We start from the raw sequence: 21,903 nt of genomic DNA, 5'->3' as shown, positions 1-21,903 counted from the left end.
ATAAATTTAGTTATATTTATTATTTAATTAATAAAACAATTATTAAGATAATTAATTATAAATATATATATATATATATATATATATATATATATATATATATATATATATATATATATATATTTGTATTTCATTAATAAGCTATGGAGAAAGTAATTACAGTTGGAAGGTGCATGTTTGCTCGTAGTGTTAAACCAAACAATCTGTATTCTATACAAAGGGTGCAAAGTAAGAAAATATTGTTAATAATCTTTAGTATTTATATTTACATTATAATAAATAGATATAAAATAAAATTTTTTTGAATCAGCAGTGTTTATTATTTTTTTTTTTTGATTGCTGTAAGTTTATATTATAATTTATAAATTAAAATATAATATATTATCCTCTTCTTCCTCCTCCCCCTTCTCAATAATTTTTTTATTTATAAGAAAGAATATTATAGTATTGTAAAACTAAAAATGGTGTTCTTAATTATAATCATACATATGTAATATATACAGAAATAAATATGAGTATATAATAGAAATAAAGAATAAAGAATTTAAATATTTATTAAATAAAGGCTAAACCAAATATAAATATAGGTAAACAATTTATTTTCTTATATTAGTTTCAAGCAGAAGCAATTCTATAGATGATGGCGAGTTTACTCATCCTATAATTAAGACAAGTATCCCTGGGCCTGTTTCAGTTGTAAGTTAATTCATTATTTAATAAACAGGGGTTGATAACCGCGGTTAGAAAAAAATTTATAATACTTTATATATTTTTATTTTATACTTACATTTACTATTTATTAAATACTTGCAAATATTTATATATTTTTAAACTCTAATTTACTTCCAACAAGGTCACAAGCAACCACTATTAAGTTATGAGTTACTTTAAAATAGATGATAGGTTAAAAAGCTAGGAAAAGGTTAACTAAAGACTTAAAAAGTTGTAGATTGTATAAAAAGTTAAACATGAAGATGAGGAAGAGTTATAACATTTTTTTTGTGCAAGGAAAAAACTAGATTAGTAAAAGTTTTTATAGCATGAAGAGACAGATACAGTAAAAGGATGCAACTTATTGAATAAGAAGCTAAGCAAGAATGAGTTTTGGCTTATTGTAATAGAGATAATAGTTTGTTTGAGCATTGACCATGAATAAAGAAACAATATAAAAAGAAGGAAGGCTAAAGCCTGATGATGATGATGATGATGATGATGATGATGATGATGATGATGATGATGATGATGATGATGATGATGATGATGATGATGATGATGATGATAATGACTATGATCAACATGCTGATCATAATGATGTTTATATATGCATATATATATACGAAATATGACGTGAATTTTGAATTAAAAAATATACTTTAGGATGTATAAATGTTTATGCAACCCTGGTCAGAAACCCAGCCCCAGCTTTATTTTATCAAACCGGCCCTGCCCCGGTCAGATATTAACCCCGGTTGTTTACTAGTATGTATGTATGTGTGTGTGTATGTATGTATGTATGTATGTATGTATGTATGTATGTATGTATGTATGTATGTATGTATGTATGTATTTGTATATGTAGGGTTTCCAATTGGTTTTAACTGAAAACCAAAAACCGCGGTTTTTGGTCAAAACCAATAGAAATAAAAATTGTCGGTTTTCAAAAACGTTTTTGGTGATTTTTTTGTATCATGTCTTTTAAATGTTTATTTATTATAGAAAAGTATAAAAAATCAAATTTGTAAGTTATTAAATTTATATTTTATTATCTAGATAGTATTTTGCTGGAAAGCATAACATGTCTTTTCATTTTCAAAATTATTCAAATATTCAAAAAAAAAAGTTTGAATATTGAATAAAACATGCAAATATATTCAAATATAAAGTATTTGTATACTCAAATAGAATGGCCAATTCTTTATATTAAAGAGTTTTTATTCCTTAAAAAAACATACAGATATTTTTAGTGTTTATTTTAGTTCAACAAAATATTAATGTATAGGTATGTAATAAAAATAATTCACAGCAAAGTTTCTTATCTTTTTTATTGATTTTTGTTTCTTATTTTTTATTTCTTATGATGAAAATATATTTTGAAAATATATCTTCCAGACAAATCATGTCATCAGTATGGAAACTTGCTGCCTGGCAGAAAAATTCAGAATTCAAAAGATGTTGAAGGCATCTGTAATAGATGCAGTTCTGTTGTAACATGCTCCGGTGGATCCACAACTACTTTATGGAATCATATTTTGCGTCATAGAATTACTATCAATAGCCCATCAACTGGAGAATCAAGCAGCAGCTCAAATCCACCACCAAAAAAAATAAAAATAAAATCATAGACAGTTATTTACAAAAAATGAACCTTAAAGAAATTGTAGCTGATCTAGCTACAGACGGTGTTTTGATTCATACAATAACAAGCAACAAATTTATTCACTCATTGATTCAACAAAGAGGAAATTATCTTCCTAAAAGTCAGCAACTGTGATGAATTTAATCCATCAAGATTTTTCCGATAAAAAAGAAGTGATGAAACAAGAAATTATCGAAAAAATTAAAATGAGACATAAATTCAGCTTAACGCTTGATGAATACACATCTTTGAGACACAAAAGTTACATTGGTGTCAACCAATGTAACTTTTGTGTCTCGCTGATGAACTGGCCTCATTAGGAATAAATGGTTCCTGTCTAGCTGAAAATTTAATACAAAATTTTAATGATCATTTGAATTCATTTGGTGTCTGTATGGAAAGAGATGTAGTAGGTTCTGCTCAAGATGATGCAGAAATTTACAAAAAATTCATGCGGTTAACAGACATTGTTGATCAGTTATGCTTTCATAAAGCAATTCATCTTGGTGTATGCAACACGTTACACAAGATAAATAAAGACATAAACGTACCAGTTCCCAAGGAAACAGACAGTGATTCAGAAGAAGATGAACATGGAATTTACAATAATAATTTTAGTTTTGAATCAGTAAACAATGAGATTAATGTTGACTACCCTGAAATTTTGATGAATGCACAAAAAGTAGTGAAATTCATAAAAGTGTCATCAGTTCTTAATCAAATTTTTCAAAAGAAAGTTACTGAGGAATTTGGTAAAGAAATCGAACTGCATCTCAATGCTCATCATCGTTGGAATTCACCTTTTTCAATGACTGCGCCTTTGTTAAAAACTAAGAAATTCTTATTCTTGACATTTACTGAATTAAATGCTCTTGATTAATCAACATGCTAGATTTTGAGTCATTAGCTTCAATACATGCTGCTTTAGAGCCAGCAAAGCTAACAGTGGAATTCCTTAGCAGAGAAGATGCAACATTATCAACAGCAGATACTGTTCTTGAATTCATGCTTTCAAAACTATTTGCTATGAATGCAGAAATTGCATCTTTATTGCATTCAAATTTAAAAAAGGACATAGATGAAAGAATTAATGATAATGTTAAAGTTGTTAAAGAGCCTAAAAGATCCATCAGTTGTTATACTAAAAAATACTTTAAATTTTTCTGGAAAACTTTCATTTAGTCTTTTTGGATTTACTTCTAATGATGAGGAACCACTACTAGCTGAAGCACCATGTACAACATCAGATAGTTCACCTGTTTCTCTTAATGATGAATTAAATGCACTTCTCAATAAAGATCACACACTTGCCTAAATCTACCGATCAATTCAAATAGCATAAGCAAGAGTTTTTGTTGTACAGAAATATGGGCAAAAGAACAGAAAATCTTGAAAAAATTTACTATGTGATACTCTCTATAAAACCAACCTCAACAGATGTCGAATGCGTTTTTTCCAGCTGCACTAGTTTTTGCATAAAAATCAGATTATGATTATCTGATGAATCATTAAAATCTTTAGTTTTCTTAAAATTTTTTTACAATAAAAATAAGTTATCGTAAGTTTTATTTCGAAATATAAACATAATGTTAGAACACCTTGTTTAAATAACTTTTTTAAGTAAATAATGCAAGATAAATTTACATAAGTTTTATTCATTAATAAAAAAAAAAAAAAACCACGGTTAACCATGGTTTTTTCTTAAATTAAAACCGAAACTGCGGTTCTTTATAAATCCGGTTTTTTAGAAACCCTAGTATGTATATATGTGTTTTTATTTATGTATTTAAATTTGCTTAAAAAAATGAAAAATATTGTCAAATTGCATTTTTAGTTGTTCTTGTTAAAAAATCTGCATCCTAACATTAAAATTTTTAGCACATCTTGTATTAATTTGTATATTTCATTGTTGAATTGAAAAGACATGGGTTATTTTGCAATTTTTGTTAAATTATAAACAAATTTATTTAAACATAAAAGTTATTTTGTTTAAAAACAACTTTAGTTTTCTTATTTTTTTTTGCCAATTTTATTTAAAAAGTAATATTAGGTATTTAATTTTTTTTACAAAATTGTAAAGTTAACCAAGTACATTGCACGTAACCAAGTAATCTAGCTTTAAAGGTACTTCATTTGGTGTAACTGGTAAAGTTTTTTAAAAAGTCATTTCTTTCTAACTGCAGTATATAAATTGTCCTTAAAGACCAAAAATTTGCTTAATTTTCAATATCTTCTGGAGTATCACCAGGTTCCATCTTTGATTTTGTATCATCATTCACAACTAATCGGCATGGAAACTATATGTACAATTTATTGTTATTATAACATCTGCTAAGGTTGCATTTTTTTAATCATGCTCACCATTTCCTTAAATTCTTTATGGAGTACATTTGTCATATTCGGGCTGGTTATTTTAATAATGCCTTTTTCTTTTAGATAAGGTCCAAAAATGTATTGCAAATGTAGTTGGACAGCTCTAGATGCCTACCTTGAACTTCTTTCCCATCATTGTAAAGTTGCATCTTTTTCTCTTTCCTAAATATGGTAGCATGGTTGCTGCTCTAACAAGCTCTTGTTCCATTAACTAAAACACAGTCTTGCATTGCATCAGTAAAGTTGCATCCTTTTATTTTTGTTAATCTAGGTATTTTCCTTGCACATTCATGCTTTAAAATTCTCTGTCTCTCGCATTAATGCTTTGGAATTCTTTACCATCTTCATGTTTTCTCAACTCAAACAATTAACAGTTTTTAAGCTTTTCTGTCATCTGCAGTTGACAGTTGCAGTCCTTGTTGAGAAGTTAGTTTAAAAAAAGAAAAGGTCTAAGGTAATTGACTCTGTTTTATAGTCAGTTTTTTATTAATATGTATACTTTTTTTAATGGTAAGTTTGTTTATTTTAGATGAAATGTAAAGAAATGGATTTTATAGGGGTAAGTAGCAATATATATAAAGTTATCTTTGTTACTTATTGAGTAGTTTTATTAAAAAGGTAATAAAAATTAGATATAATTTTTTTCAAAGTAGTTTGAGTTTATTAGTTACTAAGAGAATTATTTACATGGATGTTTGTGTTTTAGTTGGTTAATCAAAGGACAGTGATAATTATTTACCACTAAAATAACAAATAAATTTATTAGTAACTTTTGTTTTCATAATAATTTATAGTATTTTTGTCTATTAGTTATAGATCTAAGAACAAAGATATTTATAGTAAGTTTTTTGTCCATTAGTTATAGATTCTATTTATCTACGAAGACATTTGTAATATGTTTTTCATTGGTTATTTATAATCTACTGTTTATATTATTTAATATAAAGCTTAATTTTAATTATTTAAAAGAAATTTTTAACCAAATATGTTTTACTTATATTTATGTCTATTTAATATTTTTATTTTACAAAGTTTTTAAATATTTAGGTATAGTTTGAATATATAGATATAAATATTTTTTTTTAAATTTAAATAATGAAAGTAATTAAAACAATAATTTAAATAATTTAAAACTTTGAAAATATAAAACTTTATTTTAGCAAAGTGCTGCTATGCAATTTTTTGTGGACTATGAAAAATCAAAAGGAAACTACATTGCTGATGTAGATGGAAACGTTCTTCTTGATGTTTACCAACAAATAGCTTCATTACCACTGGGTTTTTACATATTTTTATTTTTTAAAAATTTAATTTTCTTTAGTATACCATATTGTGTAGCTATAAATGACATGTGTATCTGACTGCCAAAGCTTTTTTAAAAGTTTGTTGGCACTCATATTTGAAGTTTTAGGTGTCTGACTACAAATGATAAATATTTAGTTTCTCAGTTTAGTCATTGTGTCATATTTTATCCTCAATATTATAATTAATGTTAGCTAAAATGTTGTGTGATTTATTGTGCAATTGTTTCATATATATAAACAAAAAATTTAAAATTTTCAAAAGAGGCAATTGGAGTTCATAGCTTTTAACTTAATACTAAACAAAAAATGGTTAATACTGAAAAGTTATTAAAAAATTTTATTTGTTAATTAGTTGGACCATCTGATTGTCAGATCATCTGACTGTTAAACCATCTGACCATAGGGCCATCTGCCTTTTGGACCATCTGATTCTTGGAGCATCTGACTTTTAACTTTTTTTAGTGAGAAATGAGGATTAGAGAAATGTTATATTAATAAATTAGACTAACATCATGATCAATCTTCATTTAGAAAGAAATTTTTTATTGAAAATGTTTTTTTGAATGAAAATTATAAAAATGGCTGAATAAATGATGGATTACTCTATACTGTAATGTATGATAAATTATTACAACAGTCAATCTGCCTGGGAAAAAAATCTCAACTTATCAGGAACAAAATTCTAAGTTTATGACTTGACTTTGTCTTTCGATACTGAAAATTTATGGTTAAAAGAATTTATTAAAGTTTACTTTCTTCTTTGCTCACATTACATGTATGAGCTCTGCTTAATCTCATTTACAAATTTTATTAATAGGGTAGGTGGGGTAATGTTGGTCTAAGGGGTAATGTGGGTCTAATTAACATTTATCTGTTTTTCAGAAGAAAGGTTTTAGGTAGAAACTTTTCTGCAACTAGAGTAGGAAGTTACTGGAAGAGAAAAGATGAAGATTGTAGAGCAAGATAACGATTGACAGACAACTTTAAAGAGAAAAATGATGAGATTTAATTGAATGATGAGTAACACGAGAATGAATTTTAGTAGATGGTACAAGAGATGCTAGCTCTTTAGAGCAGTGCCCATTTAAGTATTTGTAGAAAAGAGAAAGAGAAGCAACATTACGATGATGTGATAGTGGTTGGAGGTTGGCTGCAAGAGCAGGTCCAACTATGTTTGCAATGCGATTTGCACCTTGTCTAAAAGAGAAAGGGTATCATTAGTAGATCCGTCCCAGATATGGCAACAGTATTCCATACAAGGACGGATTTTAGATTTATAGAGATAGAGAATAGAATCCGGATTAAGAAAGTGTTGAACTCGATAAAGAGATGCAACCTTAGCAGATGCTAATTTTGCAACAGATTTGATATATGGATATATGGAGATAGGAAAAATATTCATTTTGCGTTTCTAATTTAGGGCTTTGAACAAGTAAAGTTCTTTTGCATTTAAAACATCTATTAAAGTACTATTATATTTAAGCTTTTGATCAAATAGTTTAAATATAATACATGCTCAATGACTTCAGTCATATTTTACTATAAGTTAGTATACTTCATTGAAAAAAGATAAAAATGTAACTTAGACCCACATTACCCCACTAAATGGGGTAATGTGGGTCTATAGAATAAGACTCAAATTAGTGCTCTTTAGACAACTTTAAAAATTATGTATAAACTTTTTTTGTTTAAAAATTTAGATTGATACTAGTTAAAGATTGTTTTGCTTGCTTACCCAAAATTTATGTTACACACTTTTTAACTGATTGACTTAAGTTTTTTATAATCTTCAAATCTTGCACACTTCATCTATTATACTTTTTCTAATTACTACAAAAAGTAGTCAAAACATTACTACTTTCTTCCTAGACCAGGGAACTAGTTCACTTGGGATACAGTGTTTTAGATGCATTATACAAAAGAATGTATGCACTGCATTGTGACGTTTTTGGAGAACTTTTATGTAATATCGAATTTCATGAAGTAAATCTTTATAAAATGTATCCCCCATAGTCCTGTATAAATATATCCTTTATATGAAGAATATATTTATACAGGGCTATGGAAGATACATTCATACAGTGCTGTGGGGGAAACATTGATGCAGAACTATGGGGAGTATATTGATACAGGGCTGTGGGGAAAACATTGATACAGGGCTGTGGGGGAAACACACCATTGCTTAAACTTATAACTTAAGTAGTTGTAAATGTTTTAAAATATTTTATTAAAAAAAATTACTTTATTTTTTGTATTCAAAACAATAGGTTACAATCATCCTGCTTTACTTGAAGCTATGTCATCACCTTCAATTAAGGTGAACACAAATTTTAATGTTTATTCAGTAATATATATTTTTATAATACCATATATATATATATATATATATATATATATATATATATATATATATATATATATATATATATATATATATATATATATATATATATATATATATATATATACATATATATATATATATATATATATATATATATATATATATATGATACATAATTTGAAATTATTTTTTTAGACAATGATGGTCAATCGGCCATCATTGGGTAATTTACCTCCATCTGACTTATATAACTCTCTAACTGACACTCTTTTAAAAGTAAGAAATTTTTATTTACTTAAAATAAAAATATATTTAAAATCAGTTTATTGTAAACATGATTTATAAATATTTTAAAATTTTGTAGTTATCTGTAGTTAAAGAGATCTTAATCTTGTTAATTTTTGATTCTGCAATGTATGTATTTATGTTTATACAGTTTGTTCACTTAGCTCTGTACACTCATATGTATCCTTTCTAGAAATTTTACACTTTATTTATATACACTTTCTTTTCGTAATGGTATTTGAAATAAAAAGGATTTTTCAAAATTATACTTTTCAAATTATAAAAATAACTGACAAATTAAAAGATTTAAACATATCAAACATATAAATATATGTAGTTGTATTCATGAATACTATATAATAAATTTCTAAATTTAAATGTGTTTTTGAAGCATGGTTTTATTGTTGAAAATAATTTTTATCAATGTATATAGGCTTTTTAAAAAATAAAAACAATTAAAAAAATATTTAAAAATATTATGATTTTTTACGATATGTTATTTAAAAAAAGTATGATTTTTGTCCAATAAAACATCAGTGGTATACTTTTTGTAATAAAACATTAGTGGTATACTTTTTGTAAATTTCTCTTAAGGATAGAGTAGATTGAGGTATTATAAGAACCTTAGGCAAAAATTGGAACATTTTCAAAGTAATTATGCTGAATTCAAAATTTTTATGAATAAACAATTTTAAGGGATCAATACTCACCACCCACTTAGATATTTGGGCACCCAAATTTTTTCTTAAAAACATAGAGGTTTTAAAAAGTAGCAAAAGTGCTCGTATTACCATTATCATTATTATTTTTTTAATTTAAATTACTAAAAAATATTTAGTTTTGTTAAAGTATTAAAAATTTTAACTATAATTTGCTTTTATTCAAAAAGTAATTAAAACCACTGCAATTTTATTACTTTAAACTATTTCAATGAAAAACATGAGCATGTTTTTTCATTTGAGCATGCTCATATTACACAAAAATAGTATCTTTAAATAAAGTCAAAAATAAATGTTTCTATGCATTGTTTTCCAAACAAAATTGGAATGGATTTCTAGCTAATTTATTTTTCTTTATGTGTAATGATAATATATTATTAACACAAAAAATTAGATAGCTTTTTAATTAGATAAGAGCCGTTAATTACTGTATAAATTTACGCTAATAATAATGCTTCCTGTTATCACCACATAAAGTCGATTCAAAAAATACAAAGCAACCTGAACTGCTTGCATCTTAGAAATCTTTTGGTATACTCATATTACTTACATGCTCAAATTACCTGAATCTACTCTATAAATAAAACATTTTATAGTAAATATTGTTTTGTAAATGCTCAATTTATTTTTAAAGTTTAATTTAAACCGATTTTGTATGACTATGCTTATAATCATTGAGTTAACAAGCACACCCAACAACCAGAAAAATTAGATATGGTTCTTAACTTTAACACAACAATAACTTTGTGTGAAATAATAATTAGATTGTTGAGTATGATATAAAAATGACTGAAAAAAATAAATTAAATATTGATTGTAGAACTTAGTAGTAACAACTTCTACTAATAAAAACAATAGTGTTATATTTTGTGTATGAAACACAAAATACAGAAGTAACAAGACACAAACAACACAGAGACACATATGAAACACAAAGTACCAAGGTAACAAGACTCGAGTTGTAGTTACTAACTTAACCACAAGACACAAGTAAAAAATCGTATATATACACATGACACAAGTAAAATCTTATATATACACATGACACAAGTAAAAAATTTTAGTTAAAATAAAACTTCTCTTGTTTTAACTTTGTTACCTTCGTTACTCATGTTTCTTGAGTTATACTTTTATTATTTTTAAAATTTTTCAGATTAAACCCAAAGGTCTCGATTATGTTCAAACTATGATGTGTGGTTCATGCTCAGTTGAAAACGCCTTAAAAGCAGCAGCAATAAAATACAGGGTAAATAATTTTTTTCCAGTATAATACAGTGTAATAATATTTTAGATTTTTCAAGTAGTTTACAGCTTTTTTTTTTCTTTATATTTACTTTTCAAAAGGGTTATGAATAGTTATTTAGAGTTTTGTTTTAAAGATATTATTTATTCATAGTTAGTTTTTAAGACATAATTTATTCCTAGTTAGTTTTAGAGTTTACATTTATGCCTAGTATTAGAGGTTTTCCTGCAATAAATGAATCTTGAAATTACAAAAGAAGGAAAATGAAAAGAATACACATTTAATCAGCATATATCAGTTATGTAGTACAATAAATCCTTTTTTTTTTTTTTTTGCATACCTGATTTATTATAATTTAGTTTAAGTATAATTTTCTATTCAGGAATGAGAAAGGAAATTTCATCTGACATAGCGATAGCGTAGAAAAGGTTCATATCTTGTATCATTAATAGGTAGAAATGCTCCTCAAAACTCAAAAAGAAGTTTCATCTGAAGATGAATCAGAAGTATTATCTGCTCAACCTAAATTTTAAAAATTTTTTATTTGATTATTTAAACAGCAGCATGTTATTGTAACATTTTAGCACATCATCTACAATTCTGAGTTTGAACTCTCTATCTTTTGAAGCAAGTACCACTACACCCCTTTGAAGCACTACAACCCTTATTACATTTATGGTTATAAATCTTTATTTCTATGGATGATTTTGTAGTTTTGGATTTGAACAGCAAATTAACATAATTCAGTTTATTGCTTTTCATCTATTTGCAAAAAAGGTTTATGCAAAAACTATGCAAAAACGTACCTAAACAAGAAAAAAGTGCAAAATGTTGAGAAGGCAATAACCCTGCAAACTTGCCAGAGAAAAAACTTCCTTTTGAAAATTTTTTCAGTATTTTGAAACATCTTTTCTACAAGAATAATTAGCAAACAAAAAACTTTATAAATTATGTTTTAGGATTAATTACTATCCTAAAAAATTAATATTTCATACAGAGTTTAGCTCAGTGTTTACCAGATCTAGTGGATATTGTCAGAAGGAACAGTTTAAATGAAAATAATATTAAATATATAAAATATATAATATAAGATTAAATATATAAAAACTAAGATAAAAATTTATTTTAAAACATTTTTTGTTTTAGTTTTACCTTTTTACTTAATGAACTTTTTAAATTTCTTAAAGCCAAGTCCATTTTTAGTTTAAACTGTTAAAAGCTGGGATTTGAAGCAATGACTGTTAGAAGCTGGGGTTTGAAGCAATGACCATTAGAAGCTGGGATTTGAAGCAATATACATACTACTATGATTATCTGTATAAAATATATAACAAAAATATCATTATATTTTCGGTTTCTAAATGATTAAAGATATATATTTTATTTCTTTATTATTATTTTTTTTTTTTTGGGTTGATGACACAATAGTTAGAAAAATATAAATGATATTTGAATTATTATTTTTATATTAACCCTTTGAATTATGACCAACATCTACCTTAATCTTTGAACTATGACAAACATTAATCAAACTAATTTAAATAAGTTTTTAAATTTAAACTTTTAGAACTTTTAATTTAAAAACTTTTTCAAACTCATTTTTAAAACATTTTGAACATCTTTTTTTTAATTGATTTTTTACAGCACAGTAAAAATTTTCTTTTTTCTTTTACCTTATATTTTAAGGGAATCATACGTCTTGAAATCCAATTTTTTAGTTGTTAAGCATAAAAACAAAGAAAAAGTTGCACACAGAAATGAAAATACCCAACAGAAGATAATAATGAAAAAGTTGAGTTTAAAACATCTATTTTAAACATAACTATTATTTCTTTTTAACTCAGCCTATATTTTGTTTGCAATCCCATGGTGCCTTGCCAACTTTTAAATAATTTTGGTCAGCACTAAATTTTTAACACAGATTACACAATAACAACATAGAAACAAAGTCGACGAAAAATTGCTGACCTCAGACAGGTTTAGGTTAACAGTTAGTTTGTCATAGCCAAATGTTGACTGATGCAGTGATTTAGTTTTTACTTGTCTTTCTTGACTTTTTTGGACTGGGAGGTCTTGATCCATAAAAGCAGCATAATATAATATAACTACTATTATCTGATAACTCCAACTGGGCAATTGCATAAAATATTTTTACTTTAATATCCATTTGTAGCGCAATTTTTCTATGATGAATCTGTGATTTTGGACTTTTTTAGCTGCAAGGATCCTGTCAATTGATTCCATTACTATGTAAAAATAAAATATAATCTACTTAATTTGCAAATACAGGCGTTTGATAACTTGATTACATACAGGTTACTTGAATTTTGAATTCTTTGTGCCATGAACATAGTAAATAAAAAGAATAGTGAATAGAATAATTAAATTTTTTATACTTTTTTTAACATTTCAACACCTTTAAATAATGTGACATGTTGGCACTGTATACTCTAAATGTTGGTGTGCTTGCATTTCTCTTAATTTTGTAGCTGATCTAGATAAATAATTTTTGAGAATTTATAACTGAACAAACTAACACTTACAAGTAATTATCAATATCAGTTTTAATAATTAAAGGTTTAATAAAATAGACAAATTGTTTTTTCAGCACTTTTACAATTTCTTGCTGCATAATTAGTTTTGTCTAATTACAAAAATCTTTAAATTCTTTGTTCTTTTGTGATTCTGTTCTTTGTTCTTTTGTGATTCTGTTCTTTGTTCTTTTGTGATTCTGTTCTTTGTTCTTTTGTGATTCTGTTCTTTGTTCTTTTGTGATTCTGTTCTTTGTTCTTTTATGATTCTGTTCTTTGTTCTTTTGTGATTCTGTTTTTTTATTTGCATCTGTGAACTATTGTCATATTTTTCATAAATTTATTTTTAATAAAAAGATGTTAAACTTAATTTTATGGTTCAAAGAACCATAACATTAAGCTTAACAAAGAAATTAACAAATCTCATTCAACATTAAATTCTTTTTGTTCTGCTAACAAAAGAGAGAATTCCTGGACTTAATACCTTCCCGGGAAAGTATTAAGTCCAAACTTCCTACCTTCCCTTCTTCCGGAAGGGAAGATAGGAAATTTTATTATCACTACTAGAATTAGAGTTGCAAAAAAAACCGTTTTTTTTTAATTGTGTTTTTTTTGCAAAAAAAACATGTTTTTTTTGTGTTTTTTTTTGTTTTTTATAGTTTTTTTTGTTTTTTTAGATTAAAAAAAATTATTTACTTTTATTTAATTTCTATTTTTATTATAAATGTAATACAATATATAATAGTAACATGATATATGATAAATATATAGTACATCACTTGAAAAATTTATTTTTAATTAACAAAAGACTCTGTATTCTGGCTTTCTTGTTCATTAAGGTCTTCTATTGTAAAGTCAAATCCGTATTCTTCAGAGTCACTTGATACCTCTGACTCTAAACTCTGTGAAGTACCATTGTCCAGAAAAAATTCTTGGCTTTGACTTGTTGATGATTCTGCATTACATTTTAGATTTTTGAGTTGTAAATTATGTGATATAAATACTAATTTTGAAGCTCTGTCATTTGTTAATCTATTCCGTTTTTGATTGTGGATCCAAGATTGTCTACTAAATGATCTTTCGACTGCAGCACTTGTTGGTGGAAGTAATAAAATTTTTTTTGCTATATTTGATAGTATTGGATCACAAGAACAACATATTCCCTTCCTCCAACTTACAGGAGATGAATGTTTTACTGAAGCCCATATAAAAGGTTTTGCAAAAAGACCTTCGTTTGATCTATAATCAGCTATCTCACCCAAAATTTTGTCATCATATTCTTTAATAGAAGAATCCATTTTTCCCAATTTATGTAGCGTTTCAATGGCATCAATCTAAAGAAGATGTTTTAAATAAGGCATCTTAATTCATTTTAAATATAATTTCCTTTTTTTTCAATTAATTTAAATGAGGATTAAATTCTGAAAATACTCACCATTTTATCTCCAGAGATATGACATCCTTTATAACGTGGATCCACTAAATTTGCAGCAAGATGAATGTTTCGAATGTGAACTTTCCTTCTTTTGGCAATTATTTCCATCATAGCATTTTCCTCACTTTTTAGAATTGGACTGCAAAGGATATTGTCCTGAAAAGACTTTTCTAAATCTGAAAATGTTTTTGCAACAATGGAGAGACTTAATTTATCTCCTTCAACTGCTGCAATGGCTATGGCTATTGGTTTTAATAACTTGATAAACCCATCCACTTTATCCCAGAACACTTCTGACAACAATAGGTTTTGAATAGGCTTAGCAAGAGATTTTGCTTCATCGTCAATAGCTAATCCCTGTAGTGCTAATCTGTTGTTATGAAGACTTTCCATACAATGTATAATTGAAGCCCATCTGAAGAATATATTTATTTATAATTAAATATTTATTTGCCTAATGTTATTTCCATACTAAGTATTATGATTTATAATGTAATATAAATTTTTTTAAAATTTATAATAATACTTTTTATGTTTTATTTTTTATGTTTAATTTTATTATAAAATTAAGTTTTAATAAACCTAGTTGTTACTGGAAGCTTTAGTGATTGTTGAATGATTTGTCCTGATTTCTGCTGATGTTGTTTTAACAAAGCTGATAAAATTTGAGAGTTCTTTATCCCTTTTACCACCATTGTGCAATTTCTTTGGGAATCTGCTATTGATTTCAAGTTACTCGCATCAGTAAAAATTAAATTTAAGGTATGTGCCAGGCATCCATAAGGATATATGTGAGGAAATTTAGTAACTATTAGTTGCCATGCTTTTCTCATATTGGCTGCATTATCAGTACAAACACCAAAAACTTTCATAGGTCCAACATCGCATATTATTTTTTTAACTATATTTGCCGTATATTCGCCAGTATGACTTTCTGCGCCTAAATAAAGAGTTATATCTTTAATAATTATAATAAACTATAAAAATTTAAATATTTTTGAAAAACTTTACAACTTTGGAGAATATAAAATAAAACTTGCTATCTGACAATTCTGAAGACATGATAACTAAAATTAATCTAAAAAGACTACCTGTTTCTATGCTGGTCCAAAATATAGGTTAAGGTACCGTTACAACAAAATTAATGATTCCTTCATTCCTGTAAATAGTAAAATCTATCTTTATTACTGATTTTTATTATTTATGAATTATACACATGAAGTTAGAATGCACCTAAATTATATATGTGTAGCTTACATTGTTACATAATTTTGTTATATAACGTTTAAAAGTATCTAGGTAGGACTATAGTAGGACTATTTATCTACTTTCTGATTTGTGCACTAGTATAGGAGTATCCAATCCTATACTAGTGCACAAATCAGAACGTAGATAAATAGTCCTACTATTTTAAATCCTATTTTCCTTGCCTGATATTGCTCCACCCATCACACAAAATTGCTACGTTTAAAGCAGTTCCCACAAGTTCTTTAACGGTAGTTGAGGTTTCATTATAAACCCTTTCAAGTAGGGAATTAGACAACATATCACAGTTAGGTAATTTAAATGCAAGTCTCAATTTTGCAAAGCTGTCTATCCATAGTTTATTTTCAAAAACTCTTAATGAGCACCCAGTACCATAGACAGCGCGTGCTAAATCCATTTGCGATTCATCCTGTAAAAACATGAAATTTACAAAAATTGTTATTACAAAAATTACTTATGTACTAAATAAAGTTTGCTAAATATTTGAAAGTATTAAATATTCTAAATATAATTCTTACTATTTGTTCATTAGTCATTTTGTCCGAGAAAATGTAGGATGCAATTTTATTTTTCTGAGGTGTGAATGGAACTCTTGTTGAAGAATGCAATGGTTTCAAGGGAGGCTTATCTGAATTGGTTTTATTTGGCTTACAGTCTCCAAACTTAGGGGTTGTAGACCTACTTTGGTTTCCACAACAGCTTGGGGTTCGAAAGAAGGACTCAATTGGAATTTGCAATATAGCAGATGATAAATATATTTTTTCCTTTTTTTCCATATATTGAATAGGTAAGTTTTCAGGAATATCTTCTTCCATCATTAGTTCAGTTTGAACTTTCTTTTGTTTAAAAGGCATATCGTTCAAATATTTGTTTTTTATTTGATCTCCACATTTCATACATTTTGCAGTGTGCTCGGTCATTCGAGTGCCATTTTTTGATAACTTTAAGCTGCAAAATTTGCATATAACTTGTTGAATTTTAGAACCTCCAGATTCTAAAGGTGCCTCATTGAACAATGTAGCTACAAAACATTTCTTTTTGCCTGGCATTTTTTTTTTTAGATTTCTTTTTTTTTTAAATAAATATAAACAATATTTTTAAAATTGTTTAATATTAAGTTTTTTTGATTAGTTATACAAACTTAGTTATTGTGTTATTTTTATTTACTTGAATACTTTTTGAATAAATAAAATTTTAGCTATCTAATTACAATTTGAATAAACATTTGAAAAAAATGATTTAAATTTTCTAAACTCAAATGAATCCAAGATAAAAAAACTTATAAAAAACAAAATTAAATCTTCAAAATAAACCAAACTATTTCAATTTTAGATTCCAATAATTAAAACTAGTTAAAATTTCAATTTTAAACTCTGTTTAAAATTGAAATATATAAAATAAAGAAATAAACTATTAAAATTTTACAAAAGTAATAAACAAAAGTAAATAAAACATTAAAGTAAATTTTATATAACTGTTGGTTCATTTTTGTATTTTGCAATGCAGTGATATTTCATTCATTTTTATGAATGAAATAACACTTCTGAAATAACATTTTTATTTCATTCATTCAGTAGTGTTATACTTACAATTAACTAGTAGCTACTAGTATAGTTTTTTTGAGATATATTAAAAAAATTACTTAATTTTTTTTTTAATATTTAATACTGTTTTTTTTTTAAATATGCATTTTATTTAATAGAAAACATTCATATTTTGAAGGTTTAATGCCTCTGAAACTGTTTCAAGTATTATTAATATCTTAAATTTAATAAATACTAAAAAAATAAAAAATAAAAAAAACTATAAAAAACAGTTTTAAGAAGAAAAAAACAGTTTTTTTTGGGTTGCAACTCTATAAATTTGTAAGAAATATTATATAGGGTAAAATACATTACATTTAATAAAAAACATGTATATTTTGAAGGTTTACTGACACTGTAACTTTTTAAAGGATAATTGATATATAAAATTTAATGGACACCTAAAAAAAAACAAAAAAACCCATTAAAAACATGTTTTTAGGACAGGCCTGTTTTTTTTGAGTTGCAACTCTAACTAGGATACTTGAAATTTTTAGTTTTGTTTTCTGTCTTTATATATAACTTTTAGTTTGAAGTCGCTTCATTAAAAAAGCATTACAAAAAGTTGACTGTCAGTTTAGTTCTAAACTTTCTATTAATTCCAAAACTAAAAAAAAAACCTTACTAAACATTTTTCAATCCTCTGCAATCCTCTGCAAAATTTCCAAAAAGTCAGCCATTCCTTCAGGTTACTCATCTTGGTTAATGTTAATGTTAAGATCTATGTTATTATCATGTTTATCCTTCCAACTAATTCATCCATTGCTTAGGAAATTGTACCAACAATCATCAAATCTTAACACTGCCACCTTTCCAGAAAATCTCTTTCAAGCACCTTATTTCTATCCTTCTTTGACATCTAATTCCAGCAATTTCCTCACTTTTACTTTGCATTGAACCCTCATTGAATGGCTTTAATTGTGTACCTTATGTCACACTGACACTCTCACCAGCTACTTTACATGGAGGTTGACTAGTGTTAAAACCAGCTCCAGTTGCTGTAACATCCTAACCACTAGCTAATGATTTAATTTGAGTGATTTTGTCTCAACAACATATCATTTTATCAGTTTATTGCCAACCTTAAACTATTTTATGCCTTATTTTTTTTAATTCCGAGGGTTACAGCAGTGTAGCTTTTGGAATGACTCTTGATTAAAAGATTCTGACAGGAATACAAAGGATTGTACTCACAGAGGAATACAGAGGTTTGTACTCACAGAAATATTAGGTACATTTAAACATATTGTGGAATGGCTGAATTTAAATAGAATCTCTATTTGTTGCGAGTGAACGAATCACCATGTTAAGTTCAAAACAGATGTTTCATTGATTGATCACTGAGACAGGAATCTGATACATAAACTGACAACAAATATTCATGTTGCTTGACTCCCTATCATAACAATGGCTTACTTCTGCAGAATTGCCATGCAAAATAGCAAAAAAAAAAAGTTTGTTTTTTGGTTTGTTTAAAGATTTCAGTAATTTTTCTTAGTAATGTTCTCTTAGGAGGAATTCATTTTCAGGTTTGCAGAGCAATTCAAGGAGTAGGATGAATGACTAAAATCATTTACTCTTTAAAGATTTAGAAATTTTTTAGTCAAACTGTCAAAAAAATATGTGCAATGTGTGTTACTGTTAAGGTTTATTTGAAGTCTTGAAAGGATTACTTTCATCTGCCCCAGGAAATAATATCAGGCTTCTCCAGTTGTTGCAGGAATATCATGACAAGAGAGTCATAGTCAAATTGTCAGCCGCCTGTAGTTGATTAGTTAATCTCACCTAATTAGGTCTTATCTAGCAAAGATGGAGTAATCTTAGCAGAGCAGGTACAACTTTGGTAACAACTGCTTTGTTTCCATAGACACAAATTATTTTTTTTTAAAACTAAAACTGAATTAGAAGTCTCTAGTTTCAAAGTGACTTTGGATTGTGCAGAGCGAGGATTGTCTCTTATTTAAGAATAATGAGTTTATGACTTGTGATAAAAAACAGCTCTAGGTGTACAAATTTTTAGTCAACTTTTTTAAAACCATACTCTATCCTTCTCTTGAACAGTTCAAGATTTTCTGCTTATCATCCATCTTTATAAACAAGTTCTTTAATAATTGACTAAAAATCCTTGTTTTTATTCTGGAGCATTGTCAGGATTATACTTTTGGAAAGTAATTTTGAGCAGATTTAGCATAATGAAAAGAAGCAAGATCAGGCCAAAATGCAAACGAATTAAAATAAAATTTAACAATAAAACTTTTTTTTTTATAAAAAGCATTAGTCTTTTTTTAATACAATCTTAAAGTAAATTTTTTAATTGATTGCTTTTCATTGGGTTAAGATTTTTGATATACCTTTTATAAGAAAAAGATGGCCAGACTAAAAGTTTTTGTTTGTACTAGGTTTTTTATAATATTTAGCACTAGAATAACTCTCTTTAATGTTGCTTGTATAAAATTAATGTTTCCATTGATCGTTATACGAGAAAGTGTAAAGTAAGACCCGTCATCAATTATCCAATCATGCTTTCCAAAATTTCTATAAAGTCTTCAACATTTAGTCTTTGCTGTTAGTTTTTTGTTACCAACCTGGAAATCATTTTCTTTTTATTTGTTAATATTTGACTTTCTTTTTATGATTTTATGAGCATATAAAGCTGAAATTCTGAATTTACTAGCTGCTTAAGCAAAAAAACGAAAGGTTACTCCATCATGCTGATCAAACATTAATTTTAAGTTAATTTTCTAAAGCATTTTAATAACTTTTTTGCCGCATCCACGGATGGATGGCTGCTAAGATTTTTTATTTGCACCTTAAGTTATACTTTATATAGTTAATTTTGTAATTTTTTATCTTTGTCAGGGTTAGGGTCAGTTGTGTTTATTTTCTAAATAGATTATGTACACGTGCTCTTGAGCAGTCACTTTACTTTTTTTTTTTGTGTGGTTATAACCCTCTCTCAACTCTATAACTCCGAAACAGGAACCTCAACAAACAAGGTCGCTGCGCGGAGAACGAGTTGAGCGCAGTACTACCAGGGACGTGGTGGGGACCGAACTCTGAACTTCTCGCTTATGAGGCAAGCGCTCTACCACTACACCACTATCGCATTACACACTTGCTTTCATTTTCTAAAATAAAATAAAAAAAATCCTAATTCTAAGCATATTTAAAAAATACCAAAAAAAACACCACTTACCGCATACATACTTGCTTTCATTTTCTAAAATAAAATTAAAAAAATCCTAATTCTAAGCATATTTAAAAAATACCAAAAAAAACACCACTTACCGCATACACACTTGCTTTCATTTTCTAAAATAAAATTAAAAAAATCCTAATTCTAAGCATATTTAAAAAATACCAAAAAAAAAAATATTCAAACATTTTATTAGTATAAAGTATAATTAAATTTTTATAAATAAAATATGTTATATAATTAATAAAACTTTGTTCAAATTTTAATAACACCTATTATTACACACTAAGTATGTAAGTAAGCTGCATCTAAACAGTTTTCCAGAAAAAGTTGATATACAAAACATACAAAAATTTGTTTTTATTAATGTTCTTTATATCTAGATATTCAACCCAAACCCTTGTGATTTTATTGTACATTAAAATTTAGTATAGACACACAAATGATTTAGTCATAATTTTTATAAAAAAAAAACAAAAAACCTGTTTATAAAAATATAAGTAACACACATTATAACAATAAAACTTATGCATGTATATATATATATATATATATATATATATATATATATATATATATATATATATATATATATATAAATATATATATATATATATATATATATATATATATGATAGTATTTATAGATTTCACATTTTATTTTAGAATGACCAAAGAGGCACTGATATGCCTTCTGAGAATGAGTTGTTAACATGCATGACTCAAGAGGTAAGTTTATTAAACAAAATATCAAGGTTTTTCTCGTTCAAAAATTAAAAAAATTTAATCATGTCTTTCTATCATAGAAGACTTCTTTATTATATTACTAATATTCAAAGTGTAAAACCTGTTAATCTGTTTTATGTAGTTTAGAAAAATAAGTAAATATAAGCGACATTTTTATTTAGAGTTAAAAATCTAAATTTAATGCTTATTCTATCTTTATCACACTAAAGTAAGGTATTTTTTAACAAGTATAATTTTTTTAAGAAATGATAACCTGAAACATTGAGAAGATGTAATCCGCACTTTTAAGCTTATTTAACCTATGTGTGTAGTTTAAAAATATAGCAAAAAAAAAATGTAGTAAGGGTTTCATAATGTAAGGATGAACAAGAAAATTAATTAATAAATCATTTCAATTTTTTAAATAAAGTTTAAATGTACTTTAATAAGAAATTTATAACTCTTGCTGGTATATACTTTCTTGCAGTCTTTTGAATTTTTATCACACAACAGTCAAAAGCAAAAGTCTGCTAATGTTAGAA

General features: G+C 26.4%; 1 protein-coding gene across 3 annotated transcripts in view; it reads left to right on the top strand.

The window, feature by feature from the left end:
- Positions 1 to 21,903, top strand: part of LOC100214907 (4-aminobutyrate aminotransferase, mitochondrial) — a 69,564-nt gene that overhangs the window by 2,321 nt on the left and 45,340 nt on the right. The window contains exons 2-10 of one of the 3 annotated variants that reach the window (XM_065800751.1): positions 142 to 228; positions 614 to 696; positions 5,259 to 5,288; positions 5,540 to 5,568; positions 5,890 to 6,007; positions 8,301 to 8,350; positions 8,573 to 8,653; positions 10,535 to 10,627; positions 21,302 to 21,364. In XM_065800751.1, coding sequence (XP_065656823.1) covers positions 5,902 to 6,007; positions 8,301 to 8,350; positions 8,573 to 8,653; positions 10,535 to 10,627; positions 21,302 to 21,364 — 393 coding nt within the window. In that variant the 5' untranslated portion in view covers positions 142 to 228; positions 614 to 696; positions 5,259 to 5,288; positions 5,540 to 5,568; positions 5,890 to 5,901. Of the gene's footprint in view, positions 1 to 115; positions 229 to 613; positions 697 to 5,258; positions 5,289 to 5,539; positions 5,569 to 5,889; positions 6,008 to 8,300; positions 8,351 to 8,572; positions 8,654 to 10,534; positions 10,628 to 21,301; positions 21,365 to 21,903 lie in introns of those variants that run through there. The other 2 variants (XM_065800750.1, XM_065800749.1) reach the window with 2 other exon arrangements.

This window comes from Hydra vulgaris, chromosome 07, assembly GCF_038396675.1.
Source record: "Hydra vulgaris chromosome 07, alternate assembly HydraT2T_AEP".
In the NCBI taxonomy this organism is placed as follows: Eukaryota; Metazoa; Cnidaria; class Hydrozoa; order Anthoathecata; family Hydridae; genus Hydra; species Hydra vulgaris.
The sequence above is the reverse complement of the archived record's forward strand: the minus strand, read 5'-3'. Positions and strand labels throughout refer to the sequence as shown.